This window comes from Onychostoma macrolepis, chromosome 03 (assembly GCF_012432095.1).
Source record: "Onychostoma macrolepis isolate SWU-2019 chromosome 03, ASM1243209v1, whole genome shotgun sequence".
Taxonomy (NCBI): domain Eukaryota; kingdom Metazoa; phylum Chordata; class Actinopteri; order Cypriniformes; family Cyprinidae; genus Onychostoma; species Onychostoma macrolepis.
In genome coordinates, this window is record NC_081157.1 from 29,582,405 (window position 1) to 29,599,186 (window position 16,782).

A 16,782-nucleotide genomic window follows, 5' to 3' on the forward strand; every position below is an offset into this window, starting at 1 on the left:
GCTCCGGTGGCCGCGTCGGAGCCATAATGCGTGGCAGACATGGTGCGCAGATCAGCTCTCACATCACTGAATCTGCTGTTAAAAATGAACCATCCATTCATCATATCATCGTGCAAAAATAAGAATTAGTCTAATTAGAATCATTGTAAAGTGACGATTGGGTGCGGGTCGGGTCGGTTATTTATATCAGAGAAAAATATAGGTGCGGGTGGGTGGCGGGTGGATAATTTATTTGAAACCGCTGATTCGGGTGACGTTTGAGATCATCCGCGCATCTCTAGTCTGGAGTGATTCTGGATGAAGGAATGGTCTCTGATCTCTTGTCAGGTGTTCTCTAGCCTCATCAGGCATTATAGGAGAAACTCCTATACGATTTTGGCAAATGGAGTACTTTTTCAAAAAGTATTGAATAAAAGGGTGCTGTTAATTGTGGCCAGTGTGTATTATTAGAGAAAAGCATTTATTTCATGATGATATCCCCATTTTAAATTCTTATCCAATGAAAGGTTAGATTATTGTGAATTGTTTAAATAAAAGATCAAAAGGATTAATTTTCACAGCCGCCTTTGGTCATATTTACCAAGGGTGCCAATATTTTTGGTCATGACTGTATATGTTTGTCATTACTATACATTAGTTTAGTAGACATTTAGATTAATAATATTAAAACCATATATATATATATGTATGTATGTGTACGTATACGTTATACCTACCTACAATTTTATGACAACTATACTATTACTAAAAGTAAGCATCTGATAGTGACCTTATACTATATATTCCCAACACTATATCACATGAAATATGTATTATCAGGCTTATAGTGCATTAAAGAGAAAGCAGCGGTTTTGTTGTTGTCATAAAACACATTGTTCTTTTCCCACACAAGTTAGTGTTAGCAGTTATCATTTTTGTAGTTAATGCACTCGGGAGGATTAAACCAAAGATTAAACAACAATGGAAGTAGTTAGTGGTGTGTTTGTGTGTCCATGGGCATTGTTTTGAAGACTATGGTTGGACACCTCGTGCTCCCATCACGCTCTTCGGTCAAAATCTAAACGGAAACAGCTGCCTCGCTCCATCTCTTCCCCCCTGTTCCTTCCTTCCAAGCGCCCTGTGTGGGAATCGCTCACATCTTCCTCCCATAATTATATAAACTGCAATAATTTCCCGGTCCAGGCCCATGCGGCTGATCTCCCAGGACAGGCCTGCATCAGCCAAACAGGATTACACTGGAAGAGATAGAAAGGACAAAGACGCCAGCTTAAGCATATTATGTAATTATCACACTCATAAGTGTGTGTGTCTCATAGTACACAGCTACTCTCACTACATCTTCATTATAAATAATTAGCAGTTTCTGAATATGAGTTTAGGCAGGCTGTGGCAGGCCTTGCAGTGTGGAGGAGGTAGACACCGATTATGTCAACTGTGTGAAGTTGGGAAATATTTTGGAACATTCAAAGTTTTTTATATGCAAAAAATTGTTTTGGTGGTGTTAAAGGTGCACACAGGCTTTTTTATAAATCTTTTAAAATGTAATATATGCTCCATCTCCCGTTTGCAATATATTCAAAATTCTGCTGCAAGAATGTTAACGTACACCAAATGATCTGCTCGTATCACTCCTATTCGTTTTAACCTCCACTGGCTACCCGTTTCCTCACGTATCACTTTCTTTACTTTCTCGTATAAAATTCTTCTGCTTACCTTTAAGTCACTTCACGGTCTTGCACCTACTTATCTCTTTGACCTACTTTCTCCATATACTCATTCTCGTCTACTTCGATTATCTGGAGGGGAACTTCTTTGTATTCCGAGATCTCGCCTTTCTTCTATGGGAGGGAGATCTTTCTCTGTTATGGCTCCTAAAATTTGGAATTCATTGCCCTTGTGTCTTCGGTCAATAACCACACTGCACGAATTTAAGTCTAAACTCAAAACCTATCTGTTCAACCAATATTATCGGTCATTATCTGTTTCTTCTGAAACTGTTATGGTTTAATACTGTATCTGATTGTTTGCTGCATTTGACTATATGTATTATTACTATGGTTTGCAACTGTGTGTCCTGGACTTGGCAAATGTCTACTGTCCATCTATGTATGTACTGGTTGCTTATATTGCTTTTGTCATTAAGTGTCCTTGAGCTTGGGAAAGGTGCTATACAAATTAAACTTATTAATAGAATTTATTTTTTTTTTTATAATAAAAAACTTGATGTCACATTGTCAGGTGCCCTAGACCAGCACAACATTTAAAAAGAAAGAAAGAAAAAAGTACAGAGTTACCCCTTGTAAAAATCAAAAAATTGGATTCAATTCAATTTCACTGATTAAAAAAAAAAAAAATCACACAATGAAAACAAATTACAAATTTACAAAAACAAATTTTAACATGTATACTTCTCATGCATTGACAACAATAACAAAAAAGAGAACAGGATTTATTTATTTTTTTAAAGTATGTAACCGCAGATTTTTTAAATACAAATATTTTAAACGGTGTTGTAACTATTTTTAACATTTTACCCAGAAATACCCTCAGAGTAGTTAAGAAACTGACATTATGTATTTTGTTTTTATTTTGGGTCTGTGCAGCTGCCTTTAACCATGAAATACACAAGTCAAATTGACCTGCAAACATCATAATCCTAATAGAAATTTTGTGCACGCATTTCTTCAGCATATTAAAGTGTCAAAACCTTGTTCATGACCCTAAATGAAAAAGTTACTAAATTTCAAGAAAATCATCATAGGTTAACAAGTATCGCTGGTAACTCAAAAATTGAAATGTGCTGCAACTAAATGGCATAAAAGTATAATTATTTTTGTCATGAAACCTAGTACTGAAAATTCAGACTCGTGCCCGTTTCACACCGCGAGCGTGGGCGGTGCATGAGCAGCGTATTTTTTCGGCACCCATGTTAACAAATGAGTGTGTTCACACCGGGAGCAGGAGCAGCGCGTGAGCATCAAGCAGGAGCGTTGCGTGAGCAGCGATGGTTTCAGGAGCCGAGTCTATTTTTGCTGCGCTGCTCACACTCAATTAATATAATAATTAATAAATAATAAATATGATTTCACAAAACGTGCTAAAAATGCACAGAATACGCATGTCTAGTGTGTTTTAAGACGAATTAGAGGATGTCAGGAAAGAAAAAGGAAACAATCAAAAATATGTATAGAAGATTTACCCATTTTGACTTGTTTTTCATTTTTAATTTCCATAAGCAAAGTATAACTTAAAGCATTTTATCAAACTCACAACGAACAATTCATCTTGCTCAGGATCTTAAGTTACAATGGAGTATATACAGTAGGCCTACATAAGAAATTCATTATTCATTCATTATTGACAGCTTTTATAAGAAATGCAGATTATGGGTAAAAGTATATATTATTAATAAACAAACATCAACAACAAAAAAAACAGTATAAACAGCACTTTTTATATTTGAGTATGACTGAAACAACATGATAGGAGCTGTTTTTGTTGTTTACCATTTACAAGCGAATCCCCAAGACTTCAAAACTTTCAAGGTTATAACTGACCAACTTCTAAAAACAAATTTATAGTTGTCTTTGTAAAGAAATATCGTTTTGGGCTGTGATGCTGAACAAACTCTTCCAGTGTGAACACTCTGGCGAGTCTGCAGCTGCAGTGACGCTGTAGTTACGCTGCCGTGAAGCTCACGCTTGCGTTGTGAAACGGGCGTTAGTGTGAACAAGTTGTTTACTGGATCACCTCTGAGTTTACTTTTGTGGGCAATAATGCAACCACACATTATGCCAGTGATAATTTTCAAGTGTTGGCTGGAGTTGTACTGAAGCTGAACTACTGTATACTGAATAGTTCAAGTATAGTAGAATAGTTAAATCTAACATGTCCAGCAGGGGCCGGCCCAGATCTGTATATTTATAGCGCCACACTGTTTCACAGCCTTTCTGATAGTGTTCATTTTTTTTCTCTCTGGTCACCATCAGCTTTTTCATTCACGTTCATTAAGCTAACACAGTGCAGATGCATCTCGTTCTGTTCCTGGTCACATGTAATCCAATCAGTGGACACAGGAGAACAGACTGTTAGTGGTCTGTCAAGAGTCACAGAGTCACTGATGCAGGTATTTGTGTGGTTCCAGGCTTTCCCTCAAACGATAAAATGTCCTCCCTTTTGGTCAAATGCATGCTGCTCTCTTTGTTCCCTGCAGCTGAACACGAGCAGAGCACATGCCTCTATGTGGACTTGATGTGCTCTTCCTGTTTGTCATTAGTAACACAGCAGAGAGCGCCCTCTTCTGTTCATACCACAGTGTGACACATTGATAGTGAAGATCAGATGGAATTTATTAATGTACAGTTGGGCATATCAAGGTGGTATGCATACCCCCCTCCCTATTTTGAGTGAATTCATCCATTTCTCTGAAGTTTTGGCTTTCCACTTTGAATTAAGATTGATTTATTTATTTATTGGACTACACTGATGATACTGGACCACAAAACCAGTCATAAGGGTACATTTTCTGAAATTGACACGTGTACATCATCTGAAAGCTGAATAAATGAGCTTTCCATTGATGTATGGTTTAATAGAACAATATCTGGCCAAGATACAGCTATTTGAAAATATGGAATCTGAGGGTGCAAAATATTGAGAAAATCACCTTTAAAGTTGTCCAAATGAAGTTCTTATCTATGCATATTACTAATCAAAAATTAAGTCTTGATATATTTACGGTTGGAAATTTACAAAATATCTTCACGGAACATAATATCCTAATAATTTTTGGCATAAAAGAAAAATCGATAATTTTGACCCATACAATGTATTGTTGGCTATTGCTACAAATATACCTGTGGTACTTATGACTACTTTTGTGCTCCAGAGTCACATATATTTAGTGACATGTTAACACTACAGTTCAAAAGGTTGGGGTTGTAAGACTTTCTTTTTTTTTTCTTTTTTAGGTTTTTAAAGGGGTCATCGGATGCCCGTTTTCTACAAGTTGATATGATTCTTTAGGGTCTTAATGAAAATTCTATAACATACTTTGGTTAAAATTTCTCAATGGTAGTGGAAAAAACACCTCCTTTACCCTTTCAAAATCAGCTGTTTTTAGCACGCTGTTCTAGTTCATGTTGCTTTAAATCCTAGTGAGCTCTGCTGACTCCAAAATTTACCGACCCCAAAATTTTTAACAGAAATTATTTGTTCGTCTATTTAGATTTTGTCCCATACTCATTCATTGATTCATTATGCATTGCTGTAATTACTGCGTTGCTAATTTTTATCAATAAAACTTTCAATAAAATGACATGATTTTTACCTGACCGTATTTCCTTTTTTTGTTCTGGAGGTGGTGCTGATCAACAGCAGGTATTTTGCTTCTACCGAGTGTTGGGTACAGATGACAACTCTCTGATAACTTGAGGGGTCCTGTCTGCACTTTGACACTGCTTGTCAGCTATATGCAGTGTCCAACACTGCTAACTGGAAATTTTACTCCAGTTCACGCTCCCACAGAGATCAGGCGGCTTCACAGCAATTCACAAGTTGCGTGACATTGTGCTGTGTTGACAGATTAAACAATAGATTAAACAAACTACAGCTGATGTCCTCTGAAATCAATGAAGTATCACCACTGAGCTCAAGCCAGTTTGAGCTGATGCATCTGTCCCTGTAATAAGTTGCTTTGAATAAAAACGGTTATTTGATTCCAGCTAACAGTACTGTTGTGTCTGTTGTGTGTGTTTGTGCATACAGGCCTGATGAGGACAGTGAGGAGGAGTCCATGGCTCCTGGAGGCAGACAGAATCATGATAACCTGTACCGGGTGCACATGCCCAGTCTCTACAGCTGCGGCAGCAGCTACGGCAGCGAGACCAGCATCCCTGCAGGAGCACACACTGTCAGCAACGCTCCTGTTACTGAGTACATGTGAGTTAAACACACACACACCCCTGTATGACTTCAACAACCAATACCTATGAACACATACAGGTCACCTTGTCCGTTCTGTGAAGGATCCATGGAGTTTTTTGTAGAAATAGCCTGATATTCAGTTTGACCAATACTTCTTAGTGATGCTCACACATTTTCTATTACATCTCTTTTTGGTTCTTCCATGTGCCAACTGCCAACATTCATTTATAAATGATAAACTCAGTAATTTAAGTGAAACTTTTATTTGTCACCTAAAATGACTATGGAAATAAATACACCATTATTTAGATCACAAAACTGCTTCGTATAATGATTGCACTTATTATTATTATTATTATTATTATTATTATTATTATTAAGCTCTTTTTTATACTACTACTTTTACTATTAGAAGTTGAATTCTTAGAATCAAAAAATCCTGAAAGCAGCAAGTGCTAAGCAGCACTGTTTCAACATTGATGATGATGATGATAATAATAATAAATGTTTCTAGAGCAGCAAATCGGCATATCAGAATGATTTCTGAAGGATCATGTGACACTGAAGACTGGAGTAATGTTGCTGAAAATTTAGCTTTGACATCATGGAAATAAATTCCATTTTAAAATGCATTCAAATAACAAACACTTCTTTTAAATTGTAATAATATTTCACAATATTGGTGTTTTTACTGTATTTTTGTTCTTTAAAAAGCATTTTAAAAAATCTCCCCAACCCCAAACTTTTAAATGGTAGCGTAAATGAACAAGTACAATAAATTTGAAACAGATTAGTAACAACAATGCAGGAGGATTTTTGATCTTGTATCTCATTTCCAGGACCCAGAATGCAAACTTCCAGAACCCTCGCTGTGAGAACACTCCTCTGATCGGGAGAGAATCTCCTCCTCCGTCTGTAAGTATCTGCACTCGTCCTCAGTGAATGACGACACACACAAACATACAATAATCACAAACACACTAACGCACAAACCACAGAGTCATTTTGACAGCCTGAATGCTTAAATATTCACCTCAAATAGCACGTTCTTGTAGTTTGCTTGTGTAAATCAATGATCTCCCCCACTGTAGTTTCACTGTACACAGCAAGTCATTACAAAGAGCCCTGAACTCTGTTCAAGTAAATGTCTAATTAAATGATTAAGTTGAGTAAGCTGACCTTTCAAGCCAACTGCTGTTGGACAACTTCTGCTGTTGGGAACTTCTTGCTTGCCCAATCTTACAGAACAGTTTAGGTAGAGTGGTGATTTATAGTCATAGATCGATGTCGCATTGATTTTTTTGTGTGTGTGAGGAAAAGGAGAATGGAGATTTTGAGCCAGCTGCCCACTTACCGACTCGAAACACCTTGATAACTGAAGCGAGGTATCAACACGGTCACCTGTAATTGCTGAAATCGGGTTGTTAAACTCAGTGCTCCAACATGGAAGAGGGGTGATTGATTACCTGAGTGTCTCTGACATTTCACATAGACTTTTAATGCATTTCAACAACTCCTTTTGGGAGCCAATTAATATGAAGTTCCCAAAATAAGAACTAGAGCACAATGCAAACATTAGCACCATGGACAACAGTCTTGCTGTACTCTTTGCGATTAACATTTCTGAGGAAAAAACATTTAAAAGAATGGTCTGGCTAAGAGTTCAGACAGTATGGCTTGTCAGTTTCATTCTTATCTGCAGGAATCTGCCAACCCAGAAACTAATTCACTGGGGAGATTAGTTGGTAGGACTGTTAGCATTCACTCATTAACAGACACGAATAATGTCAGAAGGTGGCTAATTATTTGAGTACTTGTTCTGCACCACTTAGTCGACTAAAACTCAAATAGATTTCTTTTGAGCGAGCGCCTGCCATAAGCACCAAAATAAGTTCACTTAAATCTTGGCATTACAACTGTGAACATTAGGTGGCGCTGTGGATGCATGATGTTGAGGAGATAATGACGTGTGCTTTCAGACACACATTATTTTGGTTTTCAAGGTTTTCTTTTAGCGAATTTTCCTGTGCGAAATCCAATCATTTAGTGTGAAGGCGAATGATTTCCTTATGCAGATTTCACAACGGATTCAAGTTCAACAGAAAACTGCTTGGTTTGAAAGTGACTTTTGTCTGAGCTGTGCTTCATACATCACTACGCTATTGATGTTAGACAACGGCACAATTTTTTTTTCTTTTTCTTTCTTATTTGATGTATTTGCATCTTATTAGAGTCGTGCATCCCACCAGATGAGAATCCAGTTTTATGATCTTATAAAAAAAAAAAATTATTGATTAAGATTGCTTATAAGATTAGTGTATATTATTAAAATATATTTTTATATAACTAATGGTGAACGCTAGTGTCTTATTATAGTTGACTTTTGCAATTACATTCGATACATTATTTTACATTAATTTTGGAATAATGTATTACATTATTTTTGTCTAATTATTGTTTGTTTAAATTTCACATACATATACTCATCTTTTTTTACCTGCATTTTATTTATTTATTTTTAATTTATTTTTCTTTCCTTTATTATAATAGGATAGTGGCTAGACAGAAAGCGAACTGGGAGAGAGAAAGGGGGGCGGGATCGGGAAAGGTCAACAAGCCGGGACTTAAACTCAGGACACGCGAAGCACAATGGCACTGTATGTCGGCGCGCTGCTCACAAGGCTATTGACGCCGACGCTTGCATTTTCATTTTTGACAAATAAGTTACATGACCACAAATTTACTGTTTTTAAGAAACATTAACATTATGGACAAACTTTAAATGAAGCTAAAAATCTGTGTTAAAATGAGTTCGCCGCTGGTAGTTTAGGTGAAATACAGATTGTCAGGACTTGCTGATGTAAGTTAACCCCACTCACACCGTGTACTTGTGTCCCCTCACACCCTCATGTCTGGTCTTGTGTCCTCTAGACGCTGTGTGTGTGTTTGGGAGTGCATGTGTACGTGTTTCTTGTGAGCTGGAGAAGCAGTCAGTGGTGTCTATCTGCTCTACAGTTTCTTGTCGTTTTCTTTTCTGCAAACCCACACAGTTGTATTTGACATCCACGGACAGTAACAGCCGTCACAGCTGGCAGTTAAAGCCATCGGAGAGTTCCCGCTCGTTTTGGTAACAGCCTCGGCTATTCCAACAGGTACTCAAATGCCTCACTCCCACTTATTGGCCCACCTTCCTCCCTATAAAAACAAAAAAACACAAGAGGGTGATTCCTTCCCAAACCACCCTCGCTCTGACCCAAGCAAGCTGCCCTCGCCCCTGGTGTTTTTGTTGTGTGGATCCCTGGTCTGGCATGTTCTCCCTCCACCTGCATTACCTCTTCACGTATCTGACAGAGAATCCAATTTCCAAGAACACACAGAGGAATAAAATGCATTAAGGCAGACATTAAGGGAGAGAACTGCTTTTTAATTTAGTTTGGCTAATGATTAGCATCCTGAAGGTGCATTCACACTGACAGTCTTTAAATTGATAGAGGTAAATTGATTGAAAAAGTAAATATTATTAGGTAGTCCTATTAGGGATGCTATCAGTATCAGCTTGATATGTTGAAATTTGAGTTTTGACTAAGATCTGTCAGCTCTAGTCGCTACATATGCATCTGTAAACTGATGATGATTAGTGTACACTGGACTTGAATGTGCAGATTAGACTTGTCTTTCATTTAGAAACATGTGACTGAACTTGTTAATACCCATCTGTGGGAATGACTCATTATCTCAGTATTAAGCTATTTGCAGCTGTTTGAACTAGCCATTTTGCAAATGTAGATAGAGCAGATAAGAGCAATCAGCCAGTTATATTGCCACACTTAAACGCCTCGGTAAGAATAAAATAAGCTTAAGGGAATCAAAAGAGGATTTACGTTTGTATTAGGGTAATTTTAGGTCCAGAAGTATAAAGATATGTCTCCTCATTTTTGTATGTTCAATCATGTTAGCGGTTAGCTTATATGTAAAAAAAAAAAAAAAGTAGAAAATAGAATAGTATTTATACTTGTATTTATCTGTTCACTCTATCAAAACAGCAAGCAGTCAAAGTTAAAATGCTTTTTTTGCCGTTTTAATCACCAATAAATACTAATTGCACTAGTTCAGTCTTTACAAGCACATTAATGTTGCGTCCACAAGGCTGTCTAAATGATTCTGGGTGTGCTGTGACAGACTTTATTATTATTATTATTATTATTATTATTATTATTATTTTGTTCATTTTATTATGATACATTTTATTTTTATGATAATTTTTTCTGTTACTACTTTACACCTGTTATTAAAGTCACCATGGGTGGATAAGTGTCATTTTAGTATCATTGAGATATATATCAATACATAATTTAGGTAACACTTTACAATAAGGTTCATTAGTTAACTACATTAGTTAACATGAACTAATAATGAACTGCACTTATACAGCGTTTATTAATCTTTGTTAATGTTAATTTCAACATTTAATAATACATTATTAAAATCTTGTTAACATTAGGTAATGCACTGTGAACTAACAATGAACATCTGTATTTTTATTAACTAACGTTAGCGAAGATTAGTAAATACAGTAACAAATGTATTGCTCATGGTTAGTTCATGTTAGTTAATACATTAACTAATGTTTAACTAATGAACCTTATTGTAAAGTGTTACCATTTATATATAATTTCCTTGGTTTTTTTGTTTTTGTCATTTTTATTACTGGTTGCCCCCTCTCCCTCCCCAATATGTCTACATAGTTTTTATTCAATTTTATCCCAATTTTAGTTTATATTATTTTATTTATTTATTTATTTATTTTGTTGTTGTTGTTATTTTGATATTTTAACTTAACTAACACACTCAGTATGCCAAAACAAGGGTATCAAATCTTTCAAGGTACAGCTTCCAATCAAAACATTTTTAAAGCATGCATTATGCATTAGGGATGCACAATATACAATATCCGTAGCATTTTTCTTCTTAGCTGATATTTTTATAATTTTTGGCATCATAATTGGTTACTTAGTTGTGCATGCTAAATGCCTGTTTTTACATATAGATTACTACCTAATCTTTAAATTAATCAAATTAACACTTTTGAATGAATTTTCAGCAAATTTTAACATTAATATAATAAAGTATGTTTTTATAAAAATTTAATTATGAAATAATTCATTTACAATGCATCCCTAATACACATCCATGAAATCATGAAGCATCTGTTTTTAAAGGGGTCATATGATGCTATTTTAAAGATCGTTATTTTGTGTTTGGTGTAACAAAATGTTGACATGCTTTTTAATGTTCAAAAAACACATTATTTTTCAAATACTGTACATTATTGTAGGTCCTCTATGCCCCGCCTCTTAAGCCGCGGTTAAGACCGCTGACTCCACTGTGTTGTGACTCTCTCTCTCTCTCTCTCTCTCACTCTCTCTCTCACTCTCACTCTCACTCTCTCTCACTCTCACTCTCACTCTCACTCACACACGACGCGTTACTCTACACTGCGCAAAACTAATAACAAAACATACTTACAGTCACAGAAGCGCCAGATTGTCATAGCAAAGTCGGAATTCAACCCTTTTTTTTTTGGAAATAGCCTTTGTGCACAGCCAGCCTTGTACTCTCCTAGGTTCAGGAAACTGTCGTCCATAAAATGCGTTGCACAAATTCAAACATTTGTGTTGTGCTGTTCTGTTGTAAACGAATCTTAACCAATGATTCCTAATTGCATCTACTTTGAGAAGGCCAAATAAAGTGCTTTTGCGTTCGCACAGAAACACACAGCGTCTCCCTGACGTGGCTGCATCAACACTACTGTGGTAACTGAAACCATGCCTTTTCTTTGCGTAAATATTTGGGCGGCATTACGCAAATATAACCACATCGTGACGTAGACATGTGGGGGCGTGTTTTAATGAGGCGCTTTAGCCTGGTCTGGATCAGCCTTCTCTTTTAGATAGAATAAATTCTTTTGTGGGAGACTTTGAGCTTTGTAACTCTGCAGATCTTATACATACACAAACAGCTACATAACACACTAAAGAAAAGTAAAGCAAGAAATCGCATCATATGACCCCTTTAATACCAGGTATTAACAGTGCCACTGTGACAGCCAGGCATGTTCACACTTAATTGCACTATCTATAGCATGTTTTTTTTTTTTGTGAGAACTAAGTCTAAAATCTAAATGATTTTGTATTTTTTATTTCTCAATGTTTGTTTCTCTCCAGTACACATCCAGCATGAGGGCCAAGTACCTGGCCAACGCCCGGCCCGACCCCAACAGCAGCACCTCAGCAAACTAGAGGAACACTGTCTTTTTTCCCTTCAATCTAAAGCTCCCACTCAGCCACGTTGTTCCCACAGCCCAGACCGGTTTCACCCCAGGCCCACCCATCTTTGATGCTTGCTCTCCAACCCAGCTGATAAAGGACGTCCTTGCATCATGTAAATACTGCTGTCAGAGGAATGTTCCAGAGGCCTCTTGCGCTTTTTCCAGATGGCCGGTTCAGTTCAGGCAGCTAGTAGGGTTACTTTCAGCCCTGAGTGCTTGTGTGTGAGCGCCTGTAATGAGTATGAACTTCATTACCTACAGAGACATTGAGTGACGTGTGTGTGTGTTGATCCATGCTGCCCTTGCTCATTTGTGGTGCTCTTGCCAGAGGTTCAGAAAGGTCCAAAACTGAAGAACTGGACAGGGTTTAACGCCCATAACCCTACATTCCTGTGTAGCCTCTGTCCTCTGGTCATTTGAAGTAATGTGACCTTCTCCATTTGCAGGACCTACTGCCACATCCCAACTCTACCGTTTACATCAGTGGCATCTACTGTAATATAACTGAACCGATCTAATATGAACAGCGTGAGATCAATGAGAATTTTCCCAGAATTCAGTAATTGGGTTCCACTTGTTTAGGCTTAGATTGCAGTTTTTAAATTAACAGTAGCTGTTCTAATGAAATGGTGTGAGAAAGAAGTCCAAAAACATACTCTACTCTAGTAAACAAATGCAGACGCCAAGAATGTGGCGACTCATTGTACGTGCTTTGGCGCTAACCTCCATACTCAAGGGGGCGATACACCTATTATGTTTTATTCACTGCATTACTAATATAGTCCACTTAAATAAGTGAAAGAAAAGGAGTGAGTGAATTTGTTGGAGTGGTGAACACAGTCTTCTGGCAAGTTTGGTAGAATATATTCGGCATGACTCTCACAGTGCATTTGTATTCAATAACAGCTAACCATTGAGTGTACATCAGTTGCAGTGAATTATGGAAGCGAGTGTACTTGATCATGTTCACGATTAATTGCAGACACCAAATAGTGCACTATATTTCAGACGCAGCCCAAGTTTCTCTTCAAAAAATTGCTTTTTCATGACTCTAATAGCCTTAAAGATAAAAATTTGACTGTGGAAGTTGACGGAAATGCTTGCTTTAGCAAACTTGTTGCGTTATGGATTCCAGTGTAATGCATGAAATCAAGTTTGAGTTAGCACAGTTAGCTTATGCATTTTTGTACTCGTGTATAGTATGTTTCAGGCCTAAATCTGTAGCATACGCTGGTTGTGAGGAGAATATATTTTTGGATTTTTCATCTCATTTACAGGCTTGAGTTTTCAGTGAGGAAATTATGGTTTGTAGATGTTTACCTATTGAAATTCTTGTTGGGATCTTCTCAATACAGATGGACTGAATTAAACCAACTACTCATTTAACTGGGCTGTATCCACTGCCATTACTGGAAAACCTGGATAACCAGAGCTGGACAAAACCAGCCTAACAAAGAGGAAGTTGAGGAAACCTCATCAGATAGTTGACCAAACCTTGATGACCTGGATTTTGACCAAACGCTGATGATCTGGACAACCTCAAACTGCTTTTATATCCAAGTAGTTTCAGTCTGAATTCAACAGAACTCTAAAATTGCTTAGTCTGATGCTGGGATCATTACATTTGTCCTATTGCTGTACAAACATAGAGACACTGGGACCAGCTTGGACAATTTGCCATCGCTTAGCTGTTCTAGGAAAGAAGATGGGAGAAGTTCATTGTAGTGTACACAATGTAAACTTAACATTTGGACCTTAATTTTGCTAATCAGTTTAGTCCTCAGGAAAGGGGACACCAATATGGCAGGAAGTAAAGTCATCAGTGTACTGTCTTTTTTTTTTCTCTCATTCAAAGAAATGGAAGAGAGCCGCAAGCCTCAGTAACTTGTGCTGTAATTCAGTGTGACTTTCAAATCCCGCAATTTCCTGGGCTTGTTGCTTCTGTACCACAAATTGCTTTCATTCCCAGAGTTGAGGGGAAACTTGCCATCCCAGAAGAGGACATAAAAGTGATGTGCTGTCATCCAGAATTTTTTCCCCTTGATGAGAGCACAGACACACAGGAGGCTGGCATCTGATCAGGGTGAACTCCCTTTCTCCTCAAAAGACCTCTCTCTGATGTTGTAGACCGAGTCTAGTATGAATGCATCTCCCCTCTGGACCTTATAAAGTGGTGCCAATGTTCTCATATCATGGGCATCTTTGGTTCCACCTTCACACACACACCTCAGGACTGACTGCCTCCTTCCTCATACTGCCAACATCTCAATTTCAGGACACCAAGTCCAGGTCATATCCTTACCATTTCAGGGCTCAACAAAAAGCAGTCAAAAATGTTGCATTTTTGTTATCCACATGCTCTAAATTCATAATGATAAAGGTTCATAATTCGTGAAGAATAGCTAAAGCATTGGTTTGGTGGTTCATTCTTATTGTTGAACCCTGATTTCCATCTCCTAGAGATCTGCATGCCGTTTAAATGCGAACTAATAACAAATGCCAATGTGACAGCGTTGCTCCTGAGGTCCCAGACTTTTATGAAAACAAGCAAGAACTTCATGGAGAAGAACAGAGCCTTGGATTGTGTTCTTCAGCAATTATTGGACCATGTGAGTTCTTTTGCTTCTCAAAGGCATGGTCATCCTATAAACATGGAGTGGAACCATGTTGTGTGCTACTGACGCTTGCATTGGTTTCTTGATTGATGCTTTTGTGATGAATGATGAGGTCCTTACGTCCTCGACTGTGCCAATAACCGACAGCTTTCCTATATCTCTAAATGTTTCGCATCTTTGAAGTGGACTCTCATGAGCTCTGTGTGGCCTGAGCAACCAGATGAGACACCTGTGAACATGAGCCTGACGTTGACGCTGACGGGAGTGTTTTTATTTTTCTCTGTAAATGACCATGTTAGTGATGATGCAATCTCTGTTTTTATGTCGCCATTTACTCCTTGGTAATGTCATACTGCAAAAATAATGTATATACGGTATATTGAGCAAATGTTTGCAAGAAAATGCCCTGTTAAGGACATGTAATTGTGCTGTGATATAGTACAAACAGGATTTGTTTTTAATTACTTTTTATTTGAATTTCATAGTCCTCGTGGCATATTTTTAGACATATTAGGAAGCACAAAATATTTTGTCTCATGCGATTTAATGATTTTGGTCTTTTATCAAGATGTTTTTATATGACTTCACTGTAGGATGAACTTTTTTTCAGTTACTAAAATATTGTAAATGTAAAACCTGTGGGTTTTTTTGAGCTTGAACTGTGTTTTCAGATTAAACCTAACATTAACTGATGAATGTGTCTTTTATATTCAACTGCATAGTTTTTTTTTTTCTCTGTCTACAGCAGTGCACTGTTGTGAGTATGTTTAAATTACATTATTATAATGGTGACCTTTCTGACTAATCCAAGATCAAAAGAAGGTTTTTTGGGTTGAATTAGGAAGTAAGATCACTTTATTCTTGATCTTTTTAATACTATCATAGTATTTATAGTTATAGTGCTTATTCAAGGATTTTGTGTTTATAAAAAGCTGACATTTTATATAAATTCTGAATTTATTTAGTTAAGATTGCACATTTATTATTTGTACTAATTGACACCCCTTGTGGCTCATTGGTAATACCGACTCAGTTCTAGCATATAAACACAAGAGGGCAGTATTGTTTCATTGAACAGATTGTTATACAAGCTTACTTAGACCTACTACTCAAAGAAAAGCTGTGGGTATTACTTCGTATTAGTAAGTAAAACAGCAGGTTTACATTTTAATCAAATTTTGTGTAAAAAAAAAAAATATCCAAAGAAATCCATTGCATTGCAATGTGGGATGCAGTTCTCTACATACAGTAGCTCTATTTAAAAAAAAAAAAAAAAAAAAAAGTGTAAGTAAGTGTATACTTACTGCTGAATTTGATGTATTATGTTCTGAATTTCATTATATTAATAATAATTAAAGAATTACTATATATTAATTTATTTTAGTTGTCTAAAATAAAAAATAATAATAGACTACATATATATGTAACATTATTACGTTATTTAATATGTAATTAATGGCAGTAAATGATTAATTATGTATTTGATTCGCCCTGATTATTGTTATTTTTTTCAAATTTCCTTTCTAAAAAAAACTCTTACTGCTTATATACACTCAGAAAGCCTTCCAGTTTTATGGAACTGCACACACCAGCCACTAGTCAGGTGACTATAATTACACAGAAAATGGAGATATCACACAATTACTATAATTTGCCATTTTGATTTAATGAATTATTAGCTTTTCATCACCTCGCAAACCTCATGCCGTTCGTTCAGGAAACCCAGTTCAGGAAACCTTGGCATAATGTGATGTTTACTGCAATTCATGATGCTCACAACAAAGAGTTCTTATGGGTTAGGTCAAAAGTAATCTAAAAGCCATAAGAATGTGTTACCTATTGTATGTAATCAAATAGATTATGTTGCTAACTACATTGCAGTTTGAAGATGAGTATTGGCATTTGGGAATCTAG

General features: G+C 36.7%; 1 protein-coding gene across 2 annotated transcripts in view; it reads left to right on the forward strand.

The window, feature by feature from the left end:
- The window catches only part of ttyh3a (tweety family member 3a), a 66,767-nt gene extending 51,207 nt beyond the window's left edge, over positions 1-15,560 (forward strand). The window contains exons 12-15 of one of the 2 annotated variants that reach the window (XM_058768458.1): positions 5,767-5,940; positions 6,765-6,840; positions 8,976-9,077; positions 12,150-15,560. In XM_058768458.1, coding sequence (XP_058624441.1) covers positions 5,767-5,940; positions 6,765-6,840; positions 8,976-9,056 — 331 coding nt within the window. In that variant the 3' untranslated portion in view covers positions 9,057-9,077; positions 12,150-15,560. The remainder of the gene's footprint in view (positions 1-5,766; positions 5,941-6,764; positions 6,841-8,975; positions 9,078-12,149) is intronic. The other variant, XM_058768459.1, reaches the window with a different exon arrangement.
- The last annotated feature ends 1,222 nt before the right edge of the window (positions 15,561-16,782 follow it).